This window comes from Plectropomus leopardus, chromosome 24 (genome assembly GCF_008729295.1).
Source record: "Plectropomus leopardus isolate mb chromosome 24, YSFRI_Pleo_2.0, whole genome shotgun sequence".
NCBI lineage: Eukaryota > Metazoa > Chordata > Actinopteri > Perciformes > Serranidae > Plectropomus > Plectropomus leopardus.
In genome coordinates this window covers 7,196,796-7,219,480 of record NC_056486.1, presented here as the reverse complement: position 1 = coordinate 7,219,480, position 22,685 = coordinate 7,196,796, and the positions used below count along the sequence as shown (strand labels likewise).

At 38.9% G+C, this 22,685-nt stretch overlaps 1 protein-coding gene across 1 annotated transcript in view; it reads right to left on the bottom strand.

Moving 5' to 3' along the window:
• The window catches only part of spega (striated muscle enriched protein kinase a), an 85,970-nt gene that overhangs the window by 13,526 nt on the left and 49,759 nt on the right, over positions 1 to 22,685 (bottom strand). Inside the window, 30 exon segments of the mRNA XM_042512895.1 lie at positions 312 to 377; positions 493 to 535; positions 629 to 781; positions 1,122 to 1,148; positions 1,299 to 1,471; positions 1,580 to 1,657; positions 1,745 to 1,802; positions 3,130 to 3,330; positions 5,377 to 5,476; positions 5,940 to 6,108; positions 6,229 to 6,341; positions 7,663 to 7,835; positions 8,709 to 8,832; positions 9,947 to 10,153; positions 10,514 to 10,618; positions 11,622 to 11,741; positions 11,829 to 12,058; positions 12,302 to 12,330; positions 12,332 to 12,492; positions 12,596 to 12,698; positions 12,701 to 12,756; positions 13,256 to 13,329; positions 13,606 to 13,792; positions 13,880 to 14,055; positions 14,221 to 14,309; positions 16,169 to 16,323; positions 18,500 to 18,682; positions 19,428 to 19,574; positions 20,622 to 21,028; positions 21,629 to 22,468. Coding sequence (XP_042368829.1) covers positions 312 to 377; positions 493 to 535; positions 629 to 781; positions 1,122 to 1,148; positions 1,299 to 1,471; positions 1,580 to 1,657; positions 1,745 to 1,802; positions 3,130 to 3,330; positions 5,377 to 5,476; positions 5,940 to 6,108; positions 6,229 to 6,341; positions 7,663 to 7,835; positions 8,709 to 8,832; positions 9,947 to 10,153; positions 10,514 to 10,618; positions 11,622 to 11,741; positions 11,829 to 12,058; positions 12,302 to 12,330; positions 12,332 to 12,492; positions 12,596 to 12,698; positions 12,701 to 12,756; positions 13,256 to 13,329; positions 13,606 to 13,792; positions 13,880 to 14,055; positions 14,221 to 14,309; positions 16,169 to 16,323; positions 18,500 to 18,682; positions 19,428 to 19,574; positions 20,622 to 21,028; positions 21,629 to 22,468 — 4,747 coding nt within the window.

The following is a 22,685-nucleotide window of genomic DNA, read 5'->3' as shown; positions in this document are numbered from 1 at the left end:
TATAAAGTGCTTGAAAATTATAATGATTCTGTGACATAATTTTAAGATGTAATTATGATAGTTAGCTATAAATAAAGTTAAACATTTTCCTCTAGCTTTTTAAAAAATATTTTTTATATCTTCTAATTTCTTGCAGTTTGTTAACATCTCTTACCAAGTCAGTGAACTGAGTTTATTTCATTCAGGAGTTTAGTGAATGTAGGACTATTCCTAGCTACTGTATGTCTGCAAAATCTTGAAGTCAGTCTTTCATATACGCATTACATGCATATTAAATGCATGTCTACCATCTAACATCCACAGGGACTTACCTGCCATCGCCTTCTGGACAAAACTTGCTTTAGCATAGCCGTGCTGATGCTCTTGTTCGTTGGTGACTGCAAGACAAAAATAGTGAAGTCATCAGTAACCTTACTGGAGATATAAAGACAAATCCGACGACACATTTTGTAGTTTGAGGCTGGGTGATGTAGTTTCTGAATGATAACTCACCTTGAACCACGGGTGACGAAGGCACTCGATGGCACTTGGCCTCCTAGGAGAGAAAAATGAATAATGGACGCTCAAAATTTTATATCTTTATATATACTGTTATGATAAAAGATGGAAGAGTCATCAAGATGCTTACAGTCGGTCCACCACCAAAAGTTTGATGACAAATCCCTTTGCTTCTTTGCAGAGGTCAGTAAACATGCTCTCCTCAAATGCCACATTGTAGTTGCGGATGTTTAAGGCAGTGGCTCTGTCATTCTCACCAGCAAAAGGAGACACACCGGTCAGGCTAAAATAAAAATAAAAAACACATTATTATCAACAAAAGAGAATATGTAATTACTTTGAGTGAGATTTACTAAAACTATCAAAGAAAAATAAATACAGAAAAAAATCAATGAAAGAAAACATGCAATTATTTCAATTAAGATTCATTGAAACTATAAAAAAAGAAAAACAAAACAAACATTAAGAAATCTATGTACTGAAAAAAATAAATAAAGCTAAAACAAATAAATAAAGTGTTCAAGAAAACATGTAGTTATTTCTGAGTAAGATTATTGACACTACAGCAAGTTTGAAAAAATAAAAAATAAATTAACAAATAGTAACAAATATATATATCATACCAGAGGTATGTGATGACACCAGCAGGCCTGAGGAAGAGCAGGACAGATGAATGACAAGTTTATTTTCAGGAACATCATGAAAGCACACAAAAGACAGAGATTTAATTTTGTTGCAGATAACAAGGTAATGTCTGCAGTATGTAGTCACTTCTCCACGCTGGAGAACAGGTGGCTCACCATATGTCTGTTGCCGTGGAGACGGGAGTTTGGTTAACAATCTCTGGTGCAACATATTCTGGCGTGCCGTACTTGCAGTAGTGCTCCTCAGAAGTCTCCAATTTTATGGCGTTACCAAAGTCACAAATGCGGATCTGGTCACTTGCAGGACTTGCCATTAAAATGTTTTCTGGCTGAAGGGGGGATGTACCAAAAAACAACAATATCAGGTACTTTTAGAAGACTGTGACACCTTTGATTAAATAAATTTGTGCAGCACAAGAGGTGGGATGGACAGATACCTTTATGTCAAGGTGGGCAATGTTTTTTTGGTGAAGATAACGAAGACCTTCCAAAATCTGCTGAACACTAGAGCGTATCTGTAGAGAAACATAAGGGAATGAACTTAACAGTCATGTTACATAATGATAGCGCAGTGCAGTCAGCAGAAGCAGAAGCACACAAACCTCCAGCTCCTTGACTATTGTTTTTTTGGCCATTCTCTCCAGCAACTCCTCGTGACATCTTCACACAACAGTTGAGGAAAAAAAAGAGCTGTGACTTGACTGCACAGTCCAAGTGGTAGGTGCATGAGAAATGAATTATAAATGAGCAAAAACTCCCACACATCCCATCTCTTGCTAATTCCACTCATCGGCGATGAGTCAGAGTGAGAAAAAGCTGTGCTGCGCTTCATTCATGCCTCCAGGGGACTGCAGAAGACATTAGGATTAATGCTTTGGATCTTTAGTGTCCTTGAGATGCGTTTAAGAACACTTTTGTTCAGCAATGAAGCAGATAAAATTTGAAACAGCACTGCAGGGAAGGTAGTGCCTTTTTGAATAAAGGGGATCTTTCATACTTTTTCTTATTTTCTTTCATTATACATTGTCTGGTGTTCATATTGAACAAGTTTCAAATAATGATGTATGAAAAAGTAATCCAGGCGAGCACGAATCTCAGACTTCAGACAATGATGAATACTCTAATGTTTATTTCTACTTTGGCTACAAGCTGAGATCAGATTGTGACATGATATTTCCTCATGTAGCACGCTGCTGAAAATGTTTACATTATGTATCCATCTACATGTAGCCACATGCTAATATTTGTTGGTCATTTTGTTAATTTCTCCCCGATTTCAGATTATATTACTGCTGGAACATGTCAAGTTTTGTTAAGAAGTTTTAATTAGTAATTTTCAATGTGAGAAAGTGCCATTATAAGGGGTAGATAAAGTATTTGAAAGTGTTAAAGTAAAGATATCTTACCAAAAATTGACTGAAGTAGAACTTTAAGCCACCTATTAGAATATTACTTGAGTAAAAGTATCTTTTACTTAGTACTTACTAAGTACTTAAAGTATCTTTTATTGTGTCAAATAGTATTTTATGATATTGAATGTACTTAAATATTGAAAGTAAAAATAAATGCTGGTAACAAGCAGTCAACATTTTGAGAATTATTTAGACTGGGTCAACCTGAAGGCTACAAGTCAAAATACACTGGTCTTGCAATAAAGTTGCTTTAAATACGACTGTTGCTGGGGCTTCGACCTTGATATATTTCCTTTCTCTGTTCACCTTGGCAGCACTGGGCAATGCTGGGCCAGAAACCCTCACTACAGTAAAATGCTTAAACTCTAATGCATGGAAATGTAGTGGAGTAAAGGTAAAAGTTGACAGAAATTCAAGTAAAGTACATTTACTGCAAAAAAAAAATTAATTATTGTAACAAAGTATTACTACTTTGGGTGATATTGGTTTTACAGCTAAAAATACCCTTTTCTGTTGTTGTCGACATTTTGTTTTGTCAGACAATAAAATTGAAAAAATTGACACTGAAAGGATACAACTCTGTGATGAGCACCACCACGCTCTTCTTCTCAAAGGCATCATGGAAATAGAGAATCCTCTCGTAGTCCAGCTCAGACAGCAGGTCCATCTCTCTGAGGGCCAAGGCTTTCCTTTTTCCTCCCGCAGAAATGAACTTGGCAGCAAACTCCGCCTTTCCCTGTTTCTGGATCACCCTCTTCACATAGGAGAAGGCTCCCCTGCAATAAACAGTGTCAACATGTTGGGTTGAATACATACCAAACAAACAGTTTGTTGTTATTTGGTTCTTATTCAATTTAAACCTTTGAGACTGAGGGCAACATGACTTTTCTTCTTCTTTCAGACGCCTTTCAGAAATATTTAAACCTTTGCACCGTGAGCAAATTGGTGCTATTCCTTTTTGTTACATGTGAAAAAAGGCAATGAGCAACTTGGTAACAAATGTTCCATAAACTGCAAGACAACATGAGATTAAGAAAATTATATTTTAAAAAGCTGAAAAATGTCAAGGGAATGGGAGAATGACCATAAATACTTATTTAAAGTTATGTTACAGAATTAGTATACATTTCAATTAAAGCACCATAGTCAGAATGAATAGTCAGTTACTGAATACAAACAACATAACAATGTTTCTAGTTAGTAACGTAATCCGTTGGATGACCAAACAAAATAATGATGCATACAATGAATTACTTCAAAATCAAACACTTAAGATTTTTAACCTTGTACTAAAACTGGTTAATACTAATACTGGTTGCAGTGACAAAAATGTGAGTCCCACAAATGTTCCTTTTTCTCTTTAAACATCTCAAAACATTTTAAAAGGGGAACAAAATGCATTTTGCATCAAGCAATGGCAATCGTAGAAAAAGTTTTATAATTTCAAAAGTACCATATTTAAGAGACGTTAAAAAACGTTATCAAATTATTCTTGACAATCTAAATTTAATCTAATAACACATTTTTAATGTGTTCTGGGTTGATTATAATTACTTATTTTTGTAATCTCATTAAGTAATCCTGAAGTAACGCCACAGTCACAGAGGAAATTACAAATTGCTGTTGAATTCTTTGAAAAGGATTTAAACAATGATACGTAGAGAATATTTTAAAAAGGGAGTTGCTTCTGTTTTTCATAATCATAGCAACTGAAGCGACCTCATTAAAGGGCACAGATCAAAACATAACCAACAGAGCATGGACGGTCATTCTTGACCTTTGTGAACAGAATGTCTGATAAAATAACATCTGCTCAAATGTCAACTCACTAGCTTTTCCAAGCTTTCAACCCACAGATGTAATAAAAAAAAGAGCTATAAAAGGGACAATATTTCAAAGACATGGACAGAGAATCCTCAGACTTATCTTGAGGAGTCAACAGAATTCCCTTTTAGAAGATTAAACTCATGATATTTTTACCCTTTTCCTCTAATTAACTGAGGTCTTCTTTGTAGCTCTACGGGAGAATACACAGACAAAAAGGCCATTGTTTAACCCTTTGAAACCTGAGCAAACTGGCTTGACTTCTTTTCAAAAACATTGGAAGAAATTACCCACATATTAGCAAGAAATGAATAAAAGAAATTCAAGAAAATTAGATGAAAAATGGCAAAAAAGTAAATGAACTTAAAAAAAGCCTAAAAACATAACTATTAGTCTCTAGAATAATCTTAAATACATAATTATGGCAATTATAAATATAATTTTCTGGACATTCTTCTCTAGCTTCTAAAAAAATATTCTGTCATATAATTTTATTTTTTCAATATAATTTTCAAAATTTTTGGCAAGGTGCTTATTGCCTTTTACCCCATATTTTGTAAAGAACAGACCAATTGGCGATGGGTTCAAAGGTTTGAATACTTGTGAAAGGGGTCTGAATGCAGCTCAAGAAAAGTGATGTCAATCCAGGTTTCAAACAGTTAATTAACTTTCTTTTTTTCTGTGGCGTTTGGTAAAAGAAATCTGAATTTCCTGTGAGCTTGCTGCTCTGTTTAATAACCAGAACACATCGTCCGTTCCCATTGTTCTGCAAGTCAATGCCCGTCTCCACCAAGTCAGACCAAAACAAATCATCTGACAGCTAATGTATTCCCTCCTCTCAGGCCGGTGACTCATCTCCCGCTCTTGTCTACTGTTGTTCAGCAGGTGCGCCTCGCCACCCTCCCACTGCCCGACCCTCGGTGCTCAAACAGCCATTAACGCCATGTACTCGTTGTGTGTGAAGGGATGCGAAACGGTGTGCGGTCAGTCGCTCTCACCTCCCTATCTCTTTGTGGATATCATAGTAATCCGTCAAACGCCTCATCTTCCTCAGGATGGTTCCTTCATCCTCCATTGGCTCTGCTGCTTCTTTTCGCTCTGCAGGGATCATATGCATATTTATTGTGTGTGTGTGTGTGTGTGTGTGTGTGTGTGTGTGTGTGTGTGTGCGTGTGTGTGTGTTTGGCTGTACATGTGAGCCAGGATAGTGACAGATGGTTTCATATTGTAGTCTCTAAACACCTGGTGGTCCCACCCATATGGTGTCGATTTAAAGGTGCAGTTTTAAGCAACAACTACATTGGTGCATACTGCATCAGAAAATTGTTACATTTTTAAATACATGGTAAAGATCAACACCACATAGAGAAAAAGCTTATCAGTACTTAATTTGTTAGCAGATTTTACATTTCTCACTATAATTGCCATTTTAATGATGATACAGATTGAGAATTTATCATGAAAAGATGCTACCTCATCATATCTTTCTTAATTTTGATTTTCACAGAATTATGCTGCTTTTTATTAGCATGAATCTGTCTGTGCAGACTGTGTTGCAGACCTGTGTGAACTGTCAGTTCAGCTTTGCAGGAGTTGGAGCCGGCCAGGTTCTTGGCAGTGCAGGTGTACACTCCAGAGTGTTCGGGCTGGGCGTTGAGGACAACGAGGGAATACTCAGGGTCATCATACACAAATGTGAAGTGGCTGCTCTCAGATAGAAGCACATCATCCTGCAACAGACCAATAAACTATTAATGTGGCTTCAAATTATACTAATAATTTCAATTTTACATTTTCACTGACTCCAGAAAAGGAAACATCTAATATCAAATTGTTGGGCTTTTTTTTACCTTATACCACAGAATGTCTGGGTCTGGTTTCCCTTCGACCACAACAGCGAGACGGGACGTCTCCCCAATGTGCACATCCACATCCTCCATGATAGTTTCAAACTTAGGAGGCACTACAAAGAAAAATATGTTAAAAAAGAGAAACAAAAATATATGAAATTCCCTCTAAACCATTAAACATTGAAGGTGATCACACATTTAAATGTACAATATTAACTTTACTGCCACTAAGAATCTCAATCAAAACAATAACAAAAGATAGAGAAATGCTGTCATTGCAGTCAGTTACAATCCCTTCAGTGTTCATCAGTCAGGAGGTTTGTACAGGGAGCCGAATCATCCTCATCTCCAAAACAAAGAACAGATGATTTAAACCTGTATAAAAACTGAATAAAGCAGCTTCATGTTACAAATCAGTGTTTGTCCTACAAGTTTTGCAGAGAGGCTGCTGGCCGGGCACCTGCTAATGTGTTCCTTCTTTTTCTCTGATAACTTCAGATCTAGACGTTTGGGAGGTTTTTACTAGGAGCCGAATTGTCCGCAGAGGTCTCTTCCTCTCAATAAAAAATGGACCTGGTGTTTTAAATCATTGTAAGCACTGACTAAATCAGTTTGACTTTAAAAATATGTGTTTTTCCAATGCTCTCTGGTACGGCTGGAGCAGAGCTGCAGCTTGTGTTTGCAAAGCTTCTCTCTCTGATGACTTAAAATCCAAATGCTTGTTGAATAACTAAGATCTAAAAAGCACAGCAAAGAAATGTGACTTAAAACTGGATAAAAAGTCAATTTCTGACAGCTTCTGGCAGACTGCACAAAAGGGATATGACGACACCGACAGGCAATGGCAACCAAATGACACAAAGCGTGTCTTTGATTAAAATTACACATTTCTCAGGGCTGAACATTCTTGGGATAATGTAAGTACACAACTCAACAAAAAATCTATCGTGTCTAGTTGTTTTTTGACATTTAATACCAAAAAGCTTCATAATATATATGAATTATGGTTGACTAAAACATTATGGACTCAGGAGATTAATTACTTGCTGTCCTTACGCAGTTTAAAATAACTTCCCACATATGCTGTATTTATAAATTCTCAGTTTTTGGTCACATTAGTCTGTCTCAACAGATAAACCCCTCCCCCAAGGCTGCTGATGTTTATATATTTTAAATACTTTAATCCCAAGAATAAAGAGGCACAAGAAAGGAGGTCTTCATTTCACAGTCTTCAATTTAAAACACTAAAGTCACTTTCAGAGGAGCTATACTAAATTCATGATCCTTTACTTCAAAAATAACTAAAGCTCATATTAAATTACACACAGCATTCCCTTGTTGGCATATCCCGCTGCCAGGAGGAAGTAGTAAGTTCTTTGGATTCAACAGAAATGCTAAATTTATCATGAGATGTTCTGCCTGAACTCATCTGACCTGCCATTGCCAGCTGAGGCGTGCAGAGGTCACTGCCAAACTGGTTGCTGGCCGTGACCACCAGCTGACCGACGTCTGAGCTCCTGACTCGCTGAAGCTTCAGGGTGTGTTGATCGTCATCTGGCATGCTCATCTCACACATCCCCAGTCTGTTGGTCAGCACCACCCCCCTCCTAGTGAAGACAGAGGCAATATATGACGATCAGAGCGATTCAGACCCTTTTCCCCAAAGTGTGCTTGTTTTGGAGACAGGGGACGGAGAAACTGCAGAGCCCCCGCAGAGAACTGTGCTTGAATGTTCTGTGCTAAATTAAATCAAAGCAATGTGAACCACAGCACAGCGGTGCTTCTCTGTCCTGCTCCTCTGGATCTACACTCCAGCTATTTTAATTTTAATTTTAATCTGTAGAAGTTAGGATAATCCTGTTCCGTGTTCTCTCGCAATTTATAAAACAGTCCCTGATGAGAAAAGAAATGGGATGAAAACCAGCATGTGCTCCGGCTCCACGGAGATTTCCTCTGTGCTTCCTCTGTTGCACATGTCAAGTAATCAGACACTGTACCACTAATTAAAAAATGATAAAAAAAAAAACCTCAATAATTAAGCACTGCCTTCACTGCAACTCTAAAGCCAAGAAAAAAGCAATAAACTGGAGAAGATTTTTGGGAACAAGTAAAAATATCTCATCTAAAAGAACTAGTGGAGGGACTAGCCGGACTTAAAACAACCACACCTGTCTAGATAAAAGATTTAAGAGGTATTTTCTCAATATGAAGAAACATTTTTGCAAATGCTAGAACAATTGTCTTACAATTAGGATATATGTTTGGAGATTGTATCTTAAAAGCGGTACAGCTACACTACACAAAAATGCTGCAAAAGGACAAAACAGCTGAAAATTGTCCCCCAAAACAAGCATAGACTTCAGTTTTTGCAATGTGTTTGCATTCTTCCTATTTTTGCCACAAAAAAACAACCTATTATTACACTATCCTTTACAAACAAGCTGTAATGTGCCACTACAGACAGACAGAGAGGAGCTAACCTTTTCCAGGCGACAACTGCATGCACGTGGTTCAGCGTGATGGTGATGCTCGCAGGTTGGTTCTCAACCACATAAACAATGTCAGGTTTGTCCAAAATGACTGGTGCTTTCCTCAAATAGGGTCCTGCAAGGGCAAAAGATTTTAAAGATATCATATCAACTAACTATTATCTACTATTAGGATGAGTTTAGTATTTTCTAACACAGACCCTATTTTCCTATATTTTTGTGATGAATGGAAACAACAATTTTTGAAACTGGTCTAGTTTTATTGAAGTGGCTGCAATATATCAGCTGATCAATAGACGTCATTTAAACATCATCTCCAAGCTTTAGCCCCATTATGGACCAGGATTTATCTGCTCCCATTAAACCATATTTTAAAATAATAATTAAATACATTCAAAATACATAAAAACCTGTGAATAATTAACAAAAATACTGCAAACCCCAATGTTTACATTATAAATATATATTTTTTTGTCATATACAGAGATGCTGTTTATTCTTTCAAGACTACAACTAGACATATATAAAACTTTCACCAAAAATCTATACATCTAAAGACAAATAGCCGTATGATAGACATTTATTAAATATCTTTTCAATGTTGAATTGCTCAGTCGGTAACCATTCTGGGCTCACAGGCTCAGATTGTTACTCTAAGTGTCTGCCAATTTAAGGAAAGGATCCTGACAGACACAGACCTTTTTTTTAAAAAAAAAGAGTAAGATCTTTTTTCCATATTTTCACATCTAACTGGGTAACTTATGGGTTAATTTTAACCAGAGTTGGTGGTTGTTGGAGCAGTGGAAAGACGAACCAAGATGGCTTTTGTGAGCTCTATTTTGCATTAGTCTACTTAAAAAGAATTGCATTTTACAATGATAAAATGACTTTTTATTTCAAATGGAGTTTGGTGGGTTGGTGATAGCAATTTTGTCACTATTTCTGGTAAACAAAAAGGATTTTAGTCATTCACAAAAAGGTCTATCTCTGTATAAATCCTTTCCATAACGTTGTTGACACTTACAAAAACAATCTGAGACTGATGGTGCTCAATTGCCCTAAGTGGTGAAATTTCATCCTGTTTCACTGCTGCCGGCTGCAGCCATCTTGTTCAATTTTGGGCCAAATTGTTGTTGCAATTTGTCATTTAGACACAAAAACATGAGAAAATACGGTCCAGGTTGAAAAATACCACAATAATACTTTAAAGCCTCTCTCAGCTTTGTCACCTCTATCCAGCAGCTGAACCAGGTCAGTCGAGGGTGATGGTTTGCTTAACGTCTTCCCGGTGGACGTCAGGATTCTGAAAGCGTAGCGGACTCCTTTGGACAGGGAGGTGACGGTGTAATTGGTCTCTCTCAGATTAGACGCCACCACAGACCACTGGATAGAGCCCAGAGGCTGCTGCTGGACCACATATAGCAAGGAGCTGGCATCTGTGCACACACACACACACACACATACACACACATACAGTATGATGTTCAGTCACTTAATCTGGAGGACAATAAAACACATAGTGAGGTGCTTAAGATGCAGAGAGAAAAGGATTTTGTTTTGTTTTCAAATCTGTGCTGATGGCACATGAAATCCAAAGGGGCTTAAAAACATCTCAGAATGAAAAGGAAGCAAACAAACATCCAGGACATGCATGCTATAAATAGTTTTGCCTACCAGTGTTTTATGGAAATTTTATTTCAACGTTTTTTTTTTCGTGTTAGAGCCTTTTCAAGATTGCAACAAACAACATAAAAACAATTAGGACACCACATAAAATAGAAACCTAATGAGTGTACCAAATGAGGGGTCGAGCCTTTTTGGTCTCTTCCAGCTGAGGGTTATAGTTTTCCCTGTGATGGCCTCTATCACTGGAGGACCATCAGGGGGGTCAGGGACAATATCTGTTTCAAATAAATACACAAATATATAAACATCATATGGGAAATATTACATTCTCTCAATAAAAGCATCAAACATTAAAGGAATACTTCACCTCCCAAATTAACATTTGTATATCAATCACTCACTCCCTGTTTCATTTAATTCCTGAAAAGAAAATAGTTTTTCTTGCATGCCTCCACAGTAAATGAAAAAATCAAAAACTGTCATATGGTTCAAAGTTTAACAACAGCAAAGCTATGTCATAACAGTATAATGCAAGTCTCCTTTATCCAGTTGTATGCTCCGTTCAATCCAGACAGACAGCTCTTTCTCTTCAAATGAGTCTCCCCTTTAGAGATATGGCCACTTTATGATCGTCCCATACAGTTTTTTTTACTGTCATGTGATTCCTAATGGAGACTTGCTTTACCCTGTTAGTGTGTTTTGTTATGCAAAATAATGGAATTGAAAACATGTGAGTAAAAATACACATATAATTGCGTTTAACTATAGAAATTCTACAACTAATCCCATTTTAAAATATGAATGTTCGACAGCCCTAAAAATAACACAAACAAGATACCGATAGAGGCAGTGGCAGACCTGCAGCTCCTGTGCTCAGCGAGGCAAAATGACTGTTTTGGTAAATGGAGTCAGGCTTTGAAGAGAGCATAGACAAGATTCACTGTTTTCCTGTTAGAAAGGGCTGTCTGTTTTCAGAAGTAAGACTGGAAATGATAAATGGCTTGGATTGTGCTGCATAAGCTGGGCAAGAGTTTGCATGTTTTGATATAGTTTTGCTGTTGTTAAACTTGGACCCCTACAACTTCAATTTATCCAGAATTTCCTCTGTTCCCTGAATCGTTGTTCACTGTGGAGACATGCGAGAAAACAAAACTTCTTCCACAAATCCCATGTAAAACAGCATGAGTAACTGATAAACTGTTTTTTCTTTTTTTTTGGGGGGGGGGGGGGGGGGGGGGGGGGGGGGGGGGGGGTATTCCTTTAAGCCATCACCTTTACCTGTGATGTATAGATGTGCATAGCAGGCTGCTTTGCCCAACTTATTGGAGATGACGGCCTTGTAGACGCCCCCATGAGCGTGACAAGCGCTCCGAATGACCATACTGTGGACATCCCTGTCTGAAGAGCAGACACACAACTTTCTCATTCACCATTGTATCCGGAAAAAAAGGCTAACTTTTGGGTGTTTTTTGGCTCTTTGCTTACACTGGGTCATTTTGCGTTCTTCGCTGCTCTCGATGCGTTTGCCGTTGTGATACCAGGCGATGGTTGGGTAAGGCAAACCTGTAACTTTGCATTTCAGCAGCGCCTCTTTGCCTTCGATCACCTCCACGTCCGCCAGAGGCTTGACAAAATCCGGCATGGTCCTCTTCTCCACCTCACTCTCCAGCACTTCAGGCTCCTCCGGGATGGATGGCATCTTCTCCAGTTTGGCCCTGGAGGAAAAAAGAAAGATTGATTTAAGGAAGATGAGAACATTAACAGAAAGATTGACAGGTTTATTTAACTTCTGTCATGCGTCTTCACTCCTTTAGAAAGATTTCCTTCCTCTTGAAGCATTTTCTTTGCCCTTGAAAACAAAACTTGACTTTTTTCTGACAGCTTGGTTTTATTTTCAAAGCCTGTAAAATGACACAATGACTCACAGAGATGTTTTCCATATGAATTACTTCTCTTACATGTGAGACGTGATGGCAGCTCGAGGTTCTTTGCATATACAGCTCAGCAGTGCATTCAGACTTTCCATGAATGTTTTGAGCGACTGCTGTGTAGAAGCCTTCTGTGACGCCACTAACGTGGGTGATGACAAGTGAGTGACGACCCCCCTCTTGAAGGATGCAAACATTATCGCTCTCCTCCACTCTTGTCTCTGAAAGAACATCAAATTCAGATAAGGCATTTACTCTGAAGAGCTCGAGCTGTTAGTTATCTAGAAAACCACAAATGTCAGAAAAGACAGTAGAGATTCTCACCAAAATGCATCCATGTGACTCGGGGAGCGGGTGAGCCGCTCACCTTACAGTCAAAGCGAGCAGTGCGACCTTCGATGACCTCCAGGATGTCCAGTTTACGTGTGTGAACAGAGGCTCTCTGGTTGGGGTGACCTTCAGGTTTGCGCTTGAGGTCAACTCGTCTGTAAATACAATGATGAATGAATTCCTTAGCAACACGTTTTTCTGAGGCTGTTTTGCGTATCACTGTTGTGTCATTTACTTTTCATTACTCCTTTTTCTTTTAGCTTCAGTGTCAATCAAACATGTTTTGTCTCAAGTCTAATGGAGTCAGATTGATGCTTTTTTTAATAAAAAGAATAATGTTTAATTATTAACAGCATTTTTTTCAAACAATAAATAATAAAATTAATAAATAATACATTTAAAACAATAAATAATAAAAAGTATATTAAATACGTATTTTATTATTTAAAAACAAAGAAAGAAAAAATAAATGAGTATTAATATCTATCTATCTATCTATCTATCAACTATAAAGTTTATATAAAAAGTAAGTAAGTAAAATTAAAAAATAAAGAAGAAAAAATGAACAAATAATAAAAATACATATTAAAGAAAAGTTTATATATTTATAAAAAATTATATAAAGACAGAAATAAAAAAGTGTTTATGATTTACCTTTGGCAGTGCTCAGCTTGCAAGTGTATGTTCCACTATCATCCTCGTGGACTGAATTTAGCAGCAGGCGACACCTATAAGATAAAAAAAAACAACCTTTTAAAAAATCCAACAAAACAAAAACAAACCTCATAGTAAGTAACCATGGGAAAAACTGACAGATAATCAGATTAAATTAGTTTCAAAGCAAGTTCGAACGATGGAGTTTGGAGGTCCAGGTTTATTAGATCAAAGGATTTCAGTTACCAACCACGTCCCAATTTTCTAAGCCTTTATTTACACTTTAATTATTTAACAAAACTAATTACATAAAGAAGAAAATAGACATTTTCTAACAAAAATGAACCCACCTTTTGCCATCAAAGTACATTTTGCAGTTGAGCAGTGCGGGCTGGATCAGCTTCCCATTGGAAAGCCAGTCTACATCGATGTCTGGAGGTCCTATAATGAAACACTCAAACATGGCTGACTCTCCAGCCCTCACCGCCACATCTTTCAAATCCCTGGTGATTTTCAGTGCTGTTTGTGCTGCAGATGCTGATAAAAAAAACAGCAGCCAAGAAATATTACAAAATATCTGTTGCAAAATGATTAAATTAGACAGATTAGATTTTCATAACTAACCTTTAACATCCACTCTGCACTCGGCCTGCTTTTGGCCGTGCTCGTTCATGATCTTGCAGACGTAAAGCCCCGCATCTGACCTCTGAGTCGAGCTGATTCTCATTTCACAGGTGCCGTCGTCTGTCTCTCGCACAGCGAAGCGGCCCGCTGACTTCAACGTGACTTTGTCCTTCAACCTGGGTCAATATAAAAAGGCTGTCACACTCGTTTACACTCAGGTGCTTAATCGAGGGCCGCGTGTTTGTGACAGGGGAGCGGTGAGTGACCTTGTATGAGATAATAGCTTGAGGTGTCTGCGAAGATGTTTGTCTGCAAAAAAACTTTCAGTAAAGATATCTTACCAGTAAACCATGGGTTTGGGCTGCCCTGCAACCTTCGCTGAGATGAGGATGTCTTGACCCTCAGTTACCCCCTGGTCACATGGTGCCACCTTTAAAGGATAGTTGAAGGCCATTGAGAGGGTATCAGACACTTAAATGTATTGCTTTTTAAGATAATTTCAAGACAATTTTTAATCAAATTTAAGACTAATTTTTGGAGGTTTTTTTAAAGATCAGAAATGTGGATTTTCCTGCAGAAGAGCTAAACTTATTTTGACCAAAAGAAATTAAAAGATGAATAAATGCCAAAGTGGATACAATGTTTCTGTCAATTAAGACCTCACAAATTCAAATTATTTTTAAGTCCTAATATATCTGAAATTAAATTGAAGACATTTTAAGTTTTTAGGGACCTGTAGACTTCCTGTTTAATGTTTGAGAGTGTTCCCTTTCAGTCTAGAAGCCAAAATTTGATTCAAAATGTTGAAATAAAAAGTAGATTAATCGATTAGTCAATCAACAGAAAATATATCTGCTACTGTTTTGATCATCAGATAATCATTTGAGTCTCTTTTTAAGCAAATATGTCAACTTTGCTGGTACCAGTTTCTGAAATGTGAATAGCTTCGGCTTTTTCTCTGTTAATTATAATAGAAGATTTAAGATATATTCTGGTTTTGGATTGTTGGTTGGACAAAATAAACACATTTATTATGTCACCTTAAGCTATGGGAAATATGTTTTTTTTTTTTTTGGTTATAACGAAAATAACCAACTAAAATGTCTAACTGTTAGCTGCAGCCCTAATTTAATAATAAAACAACTTCAAACATCTAAAGTTACCATACAAATACTAAGAAAAACAAACTTTCCAGTCAATCACTCAAACTGGATTCAAAACGGTCCTTCAAGTCACATCATATCATGACAGCGCCCAATATGGCGTCATTTACCAACCCCCTCCTCCTCCTTTTAAGACAACAGTGTGAGGAAGTCACTTCCATGCATCCCATTAAGTGTCTATGTAGGCAGCCGTGCAATATATTCTGGTCGCGCTGGGTCAAATTTTGGGAGACTGAACTTCCATTACTCATTTGTATGACATTTAATCTAGGCTATGTCAGCAAATCAGGGGTATCCGGCGTGACTGAGCACCTCTAGTAACTCTAGAAAAATGGAAATTAACTGCTGTCACTATAAAGTGAAGACAGTTTCAGCACCTGCATGGCTTATTTCTCGCCTAAAATGTTTTCAGACACACATATTGCTGAACTTTTTTTATAATATAACAGAAAGTTTCCCAAACAAGCTGCCGTGTTGGTCCGGTTTGAAATCCAAGAAGCACACAGCCCTGAAGCTGATTGGCAAGTGTCCTGGGAGGCAGCAACAGAGGACAAAAAAAACTTGCCTGTTAATAATTTAATAAAGAAATGTATAAATAAATACAGGTAAATTTGCATTGATAAACATATTGATAATAGGGGTTAAATAAATACAGAAATAAATCAATACAATTAAACCAGATATAAATAAATAAATATTTGTGAAATTCTTTACCTATGTGATGAGTTTGTTCCTAACCATTGCATTAACTTCTTAATTTTTTGCATTTATTCATTAATTCTGTCTTTATTTCAGCATCTTTTTAGTCTTTTCATTATTTATTTCCATATTTCCTTATTTTAATACTTATTTTTTTCTATACATATCTATACATGTATTTATTTCTATATTTATTTTAATATTGGTATTAATGTCTTTTTTTTTTTTTTAGGCAAAAAACTTCCTTGTGCGCATGTTGCATTACATATTTCCATGGTGCAGGGTGAAAGGATCCATCTCCAGTCACTATCTATAGCCTGTGGCTTACTGTTTTGGGTAAGTATTTCGAAAACTTGCACAAATTTTGGGGCAAATGTATGCATCTAAATTTATACAAATTCAGACTTTGCTTCTGAGACTGTCCTACCTCAAATGAGGGAGGCTCTTTGAAGTGGACTCTTTTACTCGGAGTAGTTGAGTCCCCGAGCTCCATCGCCTCCTCCTGAGGGCTCAGATACTCCTCGTCTGCCTCAGACGGACTGTTGGCTCCGGCTAGCTCCCCACATTGCATGTGGGTTGGCTCTGGAAGAAAAGCAGAGTGACACTGGACATAAGTATAGTCAACTTCCAAGCAGACATCAGCTCCATCTAATTCACCTTTACTCGGGTTCATGTAAAAAGTCTGATTTGCACGCCTCTTAGTTTCTGTAATTAAGTGCAAATCTCTTTGAAATATGGTGAACATGGCACCGGGGCGGCTCGTTAAACCTTTAGATAGGAACAATCTGTCAGGCCTCTCATGTTTACAGTCTTTGCTTGCTTTTCTGGAGATGACTATCTTTGCCAGGATGAGCAGTTGGCAACATGGAGCGGTGAGTTAGAGATGAGTGGGCCATGCGCACCCACGTACACACACACACACACACACACACACACACACACATACACACACACACACACACACACACACACACACACACGCACACACAGATATACAGGCACACACAGAGAGCGCGGGGACCTCTCTGAAGTGACCGTAACTGAACAGATAATGAATTAATCCCTTAATCCTTGACCCAATCATTCGCTTATTCCCATGACGTTCCAGAGCAGACGCTGTGTCTCGACTGCTGGCAGCTTCTGCGAAAGTCACAATTAATTCACCACTGGTACAGAGAAATATAAAACACTGTCATCCTACAGTACCTCTCTTTACACTCTTTCTCTTTCTGCCTTGTCGATTTCTCCCTGCTTCTCACTTCCTCTGTAAAACTCAGACATCTGGCACAAGCAGATAACACTGTGAAATGAATAAAATCCATCCGTCGAACAGAATCAAGACATGTCATCTTTTGAGGCGCAAACAACAAGAGTGGCTAGATAAAAGCGCATAAGTGCTGCAATTAAAGAAAAGGGGGAAAAAACTGGGTCATCTTTGTAAGCTGCAGGTGGAAGAAGCCAAAGACAAGCTTGTCCACATTTTCAGATGCTAAAAAAATACATGCAAACCTATTTATGTGTGCAAGAACTGACCTTTAAACAGCATTTATAATGCATTATTTGTTCTCAGCAGGTAGGTATTCTTATTAATTGTGGTATTAAAAGGCAAAAAATAACAAAACAACCTACCTAGAGTCACATTTCTGAGCGGCGTCTGTGCACCAGGGGATATGTCCTGGGAGTATTTACACAAACCTGCCAACTCTTGCACAACTGCTGCACAGTCTGAGCCTGCTAACCTTCCTTTTCTATTCTCCTCTCCACTTCCTGACACAGCTATGTCCATACTCTCTTATTCATGACATTCTGAAGCTCACACTTCTAAAAAGGTAAAGATGTATTAAGGTTTTGGTGATTATTTTGTTTGACTAGACTCCACAGAGGGTGGTGATATTGAGAAAAGTGATGTTTTGTGAAGAAATGACAAGAAAAAAACACTGTTAATCTTCAACCTTTGCAGCCTCGGAGTCATTTCTCCCTCTCTTTTGGCTGCCAAAAATCTCTGTTCCCAGCTAAAATGACTCACATAATCTCCCAACTCCTTACGTAAAATCAAGAGAGATGCAGCAGTAATCTCATACAGGGACATAAAGCAGACTGCAATTACCCGAGAGAACAAGAGGGCGGCTAAAAATACTCCTGCAAGTTAGACTCTGCTGGCCTAATATGGCAACGCAGGGCCGCATGCTGCTGCGGAGACAGAACCGGCTCAACATTTGTTGACAAAACTGGGGAAGTGCAGGTTGCTTTTAGCCGAATTAACACTCTGGGAGCTTTTCACAGACACTGTGCAACATAAACACACATCCGCCGCAGGCACATTTATAACAGGAACCTTTTCCAAAAGGAATATTTATTTTGTTTACTCCTGATTCTGAATGCCATGCCTGCCTTTAAGACTCGGGGGACCGTTGTGTGACGGGGCAGGTCTGAGTTTTTGAAACCGAAGGGGGGGAAGCTCAGTGCCTTTAAGAATTAATGGGTTGCCATGGCAACTATCGCTGCGAGGAGCCCCGGTCGGGATGCTGAGCTCCAGCAGGCCTTTGTAGTCATTAAGACAGAATGTCAGGCGGAGGAGGGCTGGCAGTGGATTAAAGCGAGTTCTGTGTGTGTGTGTGTGAGTCAACATGTTCATGTATTTCAAGGAGAGCATGTGCCTCGACAACCACTCTTCTTCATTTAAATTTCTGCTTGTAAATGTGTCACTGTAGCACCAAATCCCTTCTCCTGTTGGGATATCCTTCCATCTCTGTCTCACCTGATTGGATGTAGAGCATTGCGCTGCAGGACGCTCTGCCCGCCGTGTTGACAGCCGTGACGCAGTACGACCCCGCGTTGTTCCGCCTCATGTGCTTTATCACCAGACTGTGCCTCTCACCGTGAGCTTTAACCACATGGAAGGCATCGCTCTGTATCTCCACATTATTCTTCCTCCATGTCACTGAGGAGGCAGAGGGAGACACATTCGTACAGATGACAAACACAATAAAACCTCCCACAGAAAAAAACAGGCACGGCACAATCCACCTCTCAAAAATAAGCAAAAAATAAAGCTCACTGGTTTTGGTTAATACAGATTTTCACTGAAAAGACCTACAGTTTTTAGAATATGGATTTTAGACACATTTTATCTCACCACATTAAAGAGTTGCCTTTTCTGCTGCAGGAAGACACTAATCACTACATTTGTTGAGTAATGTAATGTAACATTATTTTACTTAGACAGGGACAGTGCCCGTTAATTTGCAGCCGGGCTAGTCTCCTTAAAGGATGACGACTGATCTGAATGTTTTTTAGCGTAAAAGCAGACACAATGCAATTTCTGCCTGCTGTAGACCTTGATGGGTTCTCCTTTATGTGACATTTTCAGCCTAAATTTGTTTCTACAGTTGTCAAGCTGCCATCTGTGCATGCTGACATGGCACTCCTGATATCTGATAAACATCACAGGTAATAAGAGGAAATGACCTTTTGTTCTCTTATGATAACAAGTTGACTATCTTGTTATCTCAAGATAACACAGCTTATCAATATAATTAACTTGTTATCACAAGATATGGGCATTAAAAAAGCAATTGCAAGTGTGGCCGTTCTCGAATTCTGTGCTTAAAAAATAAGAAAGAAACAACCTTTTTAAAAAATTTGATTTGTAATCAATAATTTACATAGCATTTTCTCAGTTGTACCTGTTGGAGGCGGGCTCCCAGTGACGATGCAATTCAGTGTGACCTCAGCGCCACTGAATCTGGTGGTGTCCACAAGGGGCCTCTCAAACCTCGGGCCCTCAGCGGGCTCCTCGTCAGCAGATAGGGAGGAGTCATCAGACGGGCCCCCTGAAAACAACAAATCACGTTTAACTGCCTTCGGTCTGCTAACTGCTTTCATAAATGGGTCAGGCCCCAAAATTAGTCATGGGCTAGTTCCTTTCCAATGAGGCTGAGCCCCGCAGCAAGACTGTGTATTAAAGTCAGTTTCCATAGTGGACAACATAATAGATACATGTTCTACTTTTAAGTTCAGTTTTAGATCTCTTTTATGTTATAAGTGATACCTCTGTCGTAGCTGTTTTTAATGCTATTGTGTCAATTTAAACTAGTCCTCTAACACCAGCTCTCAAACTATAGGGACTTCAAAAGAGTGCTTTATCAAAGTTTCTTGGTTTTGTCTTAAACAGTAGGTATACTTAAGATATGTTTTCCCAACTTTTTCCAAGTTACCAAATATCCAAAAACACAAATGATATTTTTCTATAAGCTTTTTTTCGATCAATTTATTTGTTTTTGTTTTTTTAATTGCTTTAGTCTTTACTGGGTCCCCAAAGACCTGAAAGATTTTTTTTCATCTCATGTACACAAGATAATAAATTGTTCTCACAATGAAATGTATGCTAAGTGAGTGGCCTACTTTGCACAGTTCGAGGAATTTAGCTCATATGTTGGGTTCACAAACTCCAGAAATAAATGGACATAGTAGCTTCTATAATAAAGATTTCTGAAAGGGTAGTTTGAATGTGACACTTTGATTTCTGTTCAGTTCAGGCTGGTCATCCAAGTAGCAGCCACTGTTGTGTGAAATTGCCTGAGAGACCTGATCAAGACAAACATAGCATATCCAAAAACTACTTTTTTATGAAACTGTGGATCAAAAAACTGAAGCTAGAAAGACAAAAGACTGATTTTGTTTTTCTTGTCTTGAGAGATGTTGGGTTTTTTTCTTATTTGACGTGCAGTCCAAGTATTTTTGGAGCCAGCAGCTTGAGGCCATTACAGGAGCTGTTCTGCATTGGCTCCAACATCCATCAGTGCTGGCTGCTGCTTGTTTTGACTTAATTACATTTTTACAAAGATGCTTATCACCAATCACAATAATTTATGTCCTACCGTCTTCTGGAGACCTCGGCTGAGCAGATCGACCTTTCCTGCCCTTGTGAATTTTCCCCTCTCTTCTTCTGCTTCTCTCGTCTGCAGCACTTTCTGTCTCCATGGGTTCGTCCTCCACCAGGATCGTCGGGATGTTCATTTTCAAGGCTGGAGACGTCCGGCCTGCCTCTGCCTTCCTCTTTTTCAGGAGAGGGCTGATGGACGGAGTGGGTGATGGGGTGAGCCGGGGGGGCTTGGGTGGGAACTGGGACCCTGGTTCCCTCACAGTTATTGGGGACGCTCTCTTCCCATTCGGGCTTGGTGATCTACGGTCAGCTTTATTCTCCATCTTTGACTCCGTCCCCAGATCTCGGACAAGGGATTTTTGAGCGTCTTTTCCAGCTGCCGTAGAGCTTTGTAGGGTTTCCCTGTGTGCAAGACAAGAGAACTGTTAGAGAACTGTTTTTTTTAAGAAAACTTCTATCTGGCTTGTGTTCTTTTTTACATTTTTAATTTTTTTTCCCTTTTTTCATTCAATTTTTGTTGGGAAACATAAAAATGTTTTGCCAATTTTATTGAAATTTATTTTCAAAGAAAACCATGCTTTTGGAAGTCATGTTTTCTTGAAAACATTTCTGAAGTTTCTTTTTTACTAAGAAAATGTGTGTGGAATGCATGTTTTCTTTTCCCCAAAATTACACTGGTTATTACAGCCAGAAACTGAAATAATTTTTAAAAAATTTCAGATTTCCAATGGTCAGTGAACACAACTTTGGGGACACTTAAATCATGTATAAATCTTATGTTTGGAAAAATGCTAAGCGAGTGAGGCGAGGAAAAGAAAATATTTTGGGTCCTTGAACAATCACGGAAAATTTTGAAATTTTGTCCACGAAAATTCGATTTCAAAGAGTGTACAATGAATTTCAATATTGCTTCCAGATTTGTTGATAAGAACCCTACACAAGACAAAAATTTATGATTTAAAAAACACAAAGATTCATCATTAAAAATAATCTTCTCCAAACCTGGTGATGCTTGTCCTTGTGGCTGTTGGCAATGGTTGCCCTGGTAACTGGTGAACTGGTGCCGTCTCCATGGTAACAGAGATTTTCCCCATGCTTCCTCGTGATGAGCTTTCCGCCAGTTTCCACTGCGAATCTGGCTGTGTCATCTTACTCTTTTCAGGGTTGTTACTCTGATTCCCCAGACTTTCGCCTTGGAGGGCCTGTGGAGAATTCTGTGATCTGCCGTCCCTCTCCGCAACTTTTCTGTCCTCCAGGGCTCGCTCCCTCGCCTCCAACTTTTTAACCACTTGGGGAGGAATGGGCTCCAGCTTCCCCGTGGTCATTCTCTCTTTCTGTGACAGCTGCTCGGTTGAAAACGCCTTCTTCAAGCTCGGTTTCCCCACGAGCTTCTTGATCCTCTGGAGCTCTTCGGCAAACTTGCTCTGGTAGCTCTGGACCCTCTGGGAGTAGCTCGTCTTGTCCTCTAAAGAAGAGGCCCGTTGCTTGAACGCAGCTCGTTTCTGGGCTGCGCCTTGCAGGAGTCGTTCCTCGTCTTTGCTTGGGCCTCCTGTCTTCTTGCCGCTGTCTTCTGAGTCAAAGGAAGCTGCTCGTCCAAATTTAGATCCTCCTGGCAGATCCACACTGGCCCGTCGCTCCTCAAAAGCAAGGACTTTGTCGAAGATCTTGGGCCCTGCACGAGCCAGCTTGGGTGTCATAACAACACTGTTGACACTTGATGCTTGGTCTGTCTTAGTAGATTGGGGGTCTGAAGGTTTGGTTTGATCCGGGTCTTGCTCTGGGGTTGTGTTTTTTTGTGGCTGGGGAGAAGACAGGGAGGACAGCCCCTGTGATTCGTCAGTCCTAGAGGGGTGAGGATTGAGGGGGAAGGTGTGAAGTTAGAGCTCTGGTGCAGCTGCCCGAGGCATCGGAAGAGTAATAAAGAAGCAGATGAATGTCCATTAGTGTCATTTTGTCTTATGTTTTCACCAGTGAGTCCCTTGTGTTGTGTGTGTGCTCTTTGTGTCTCATTTTCAGAGACATCATACAGTGGAAAATGAAATGGCAGAGAAAAGAATAG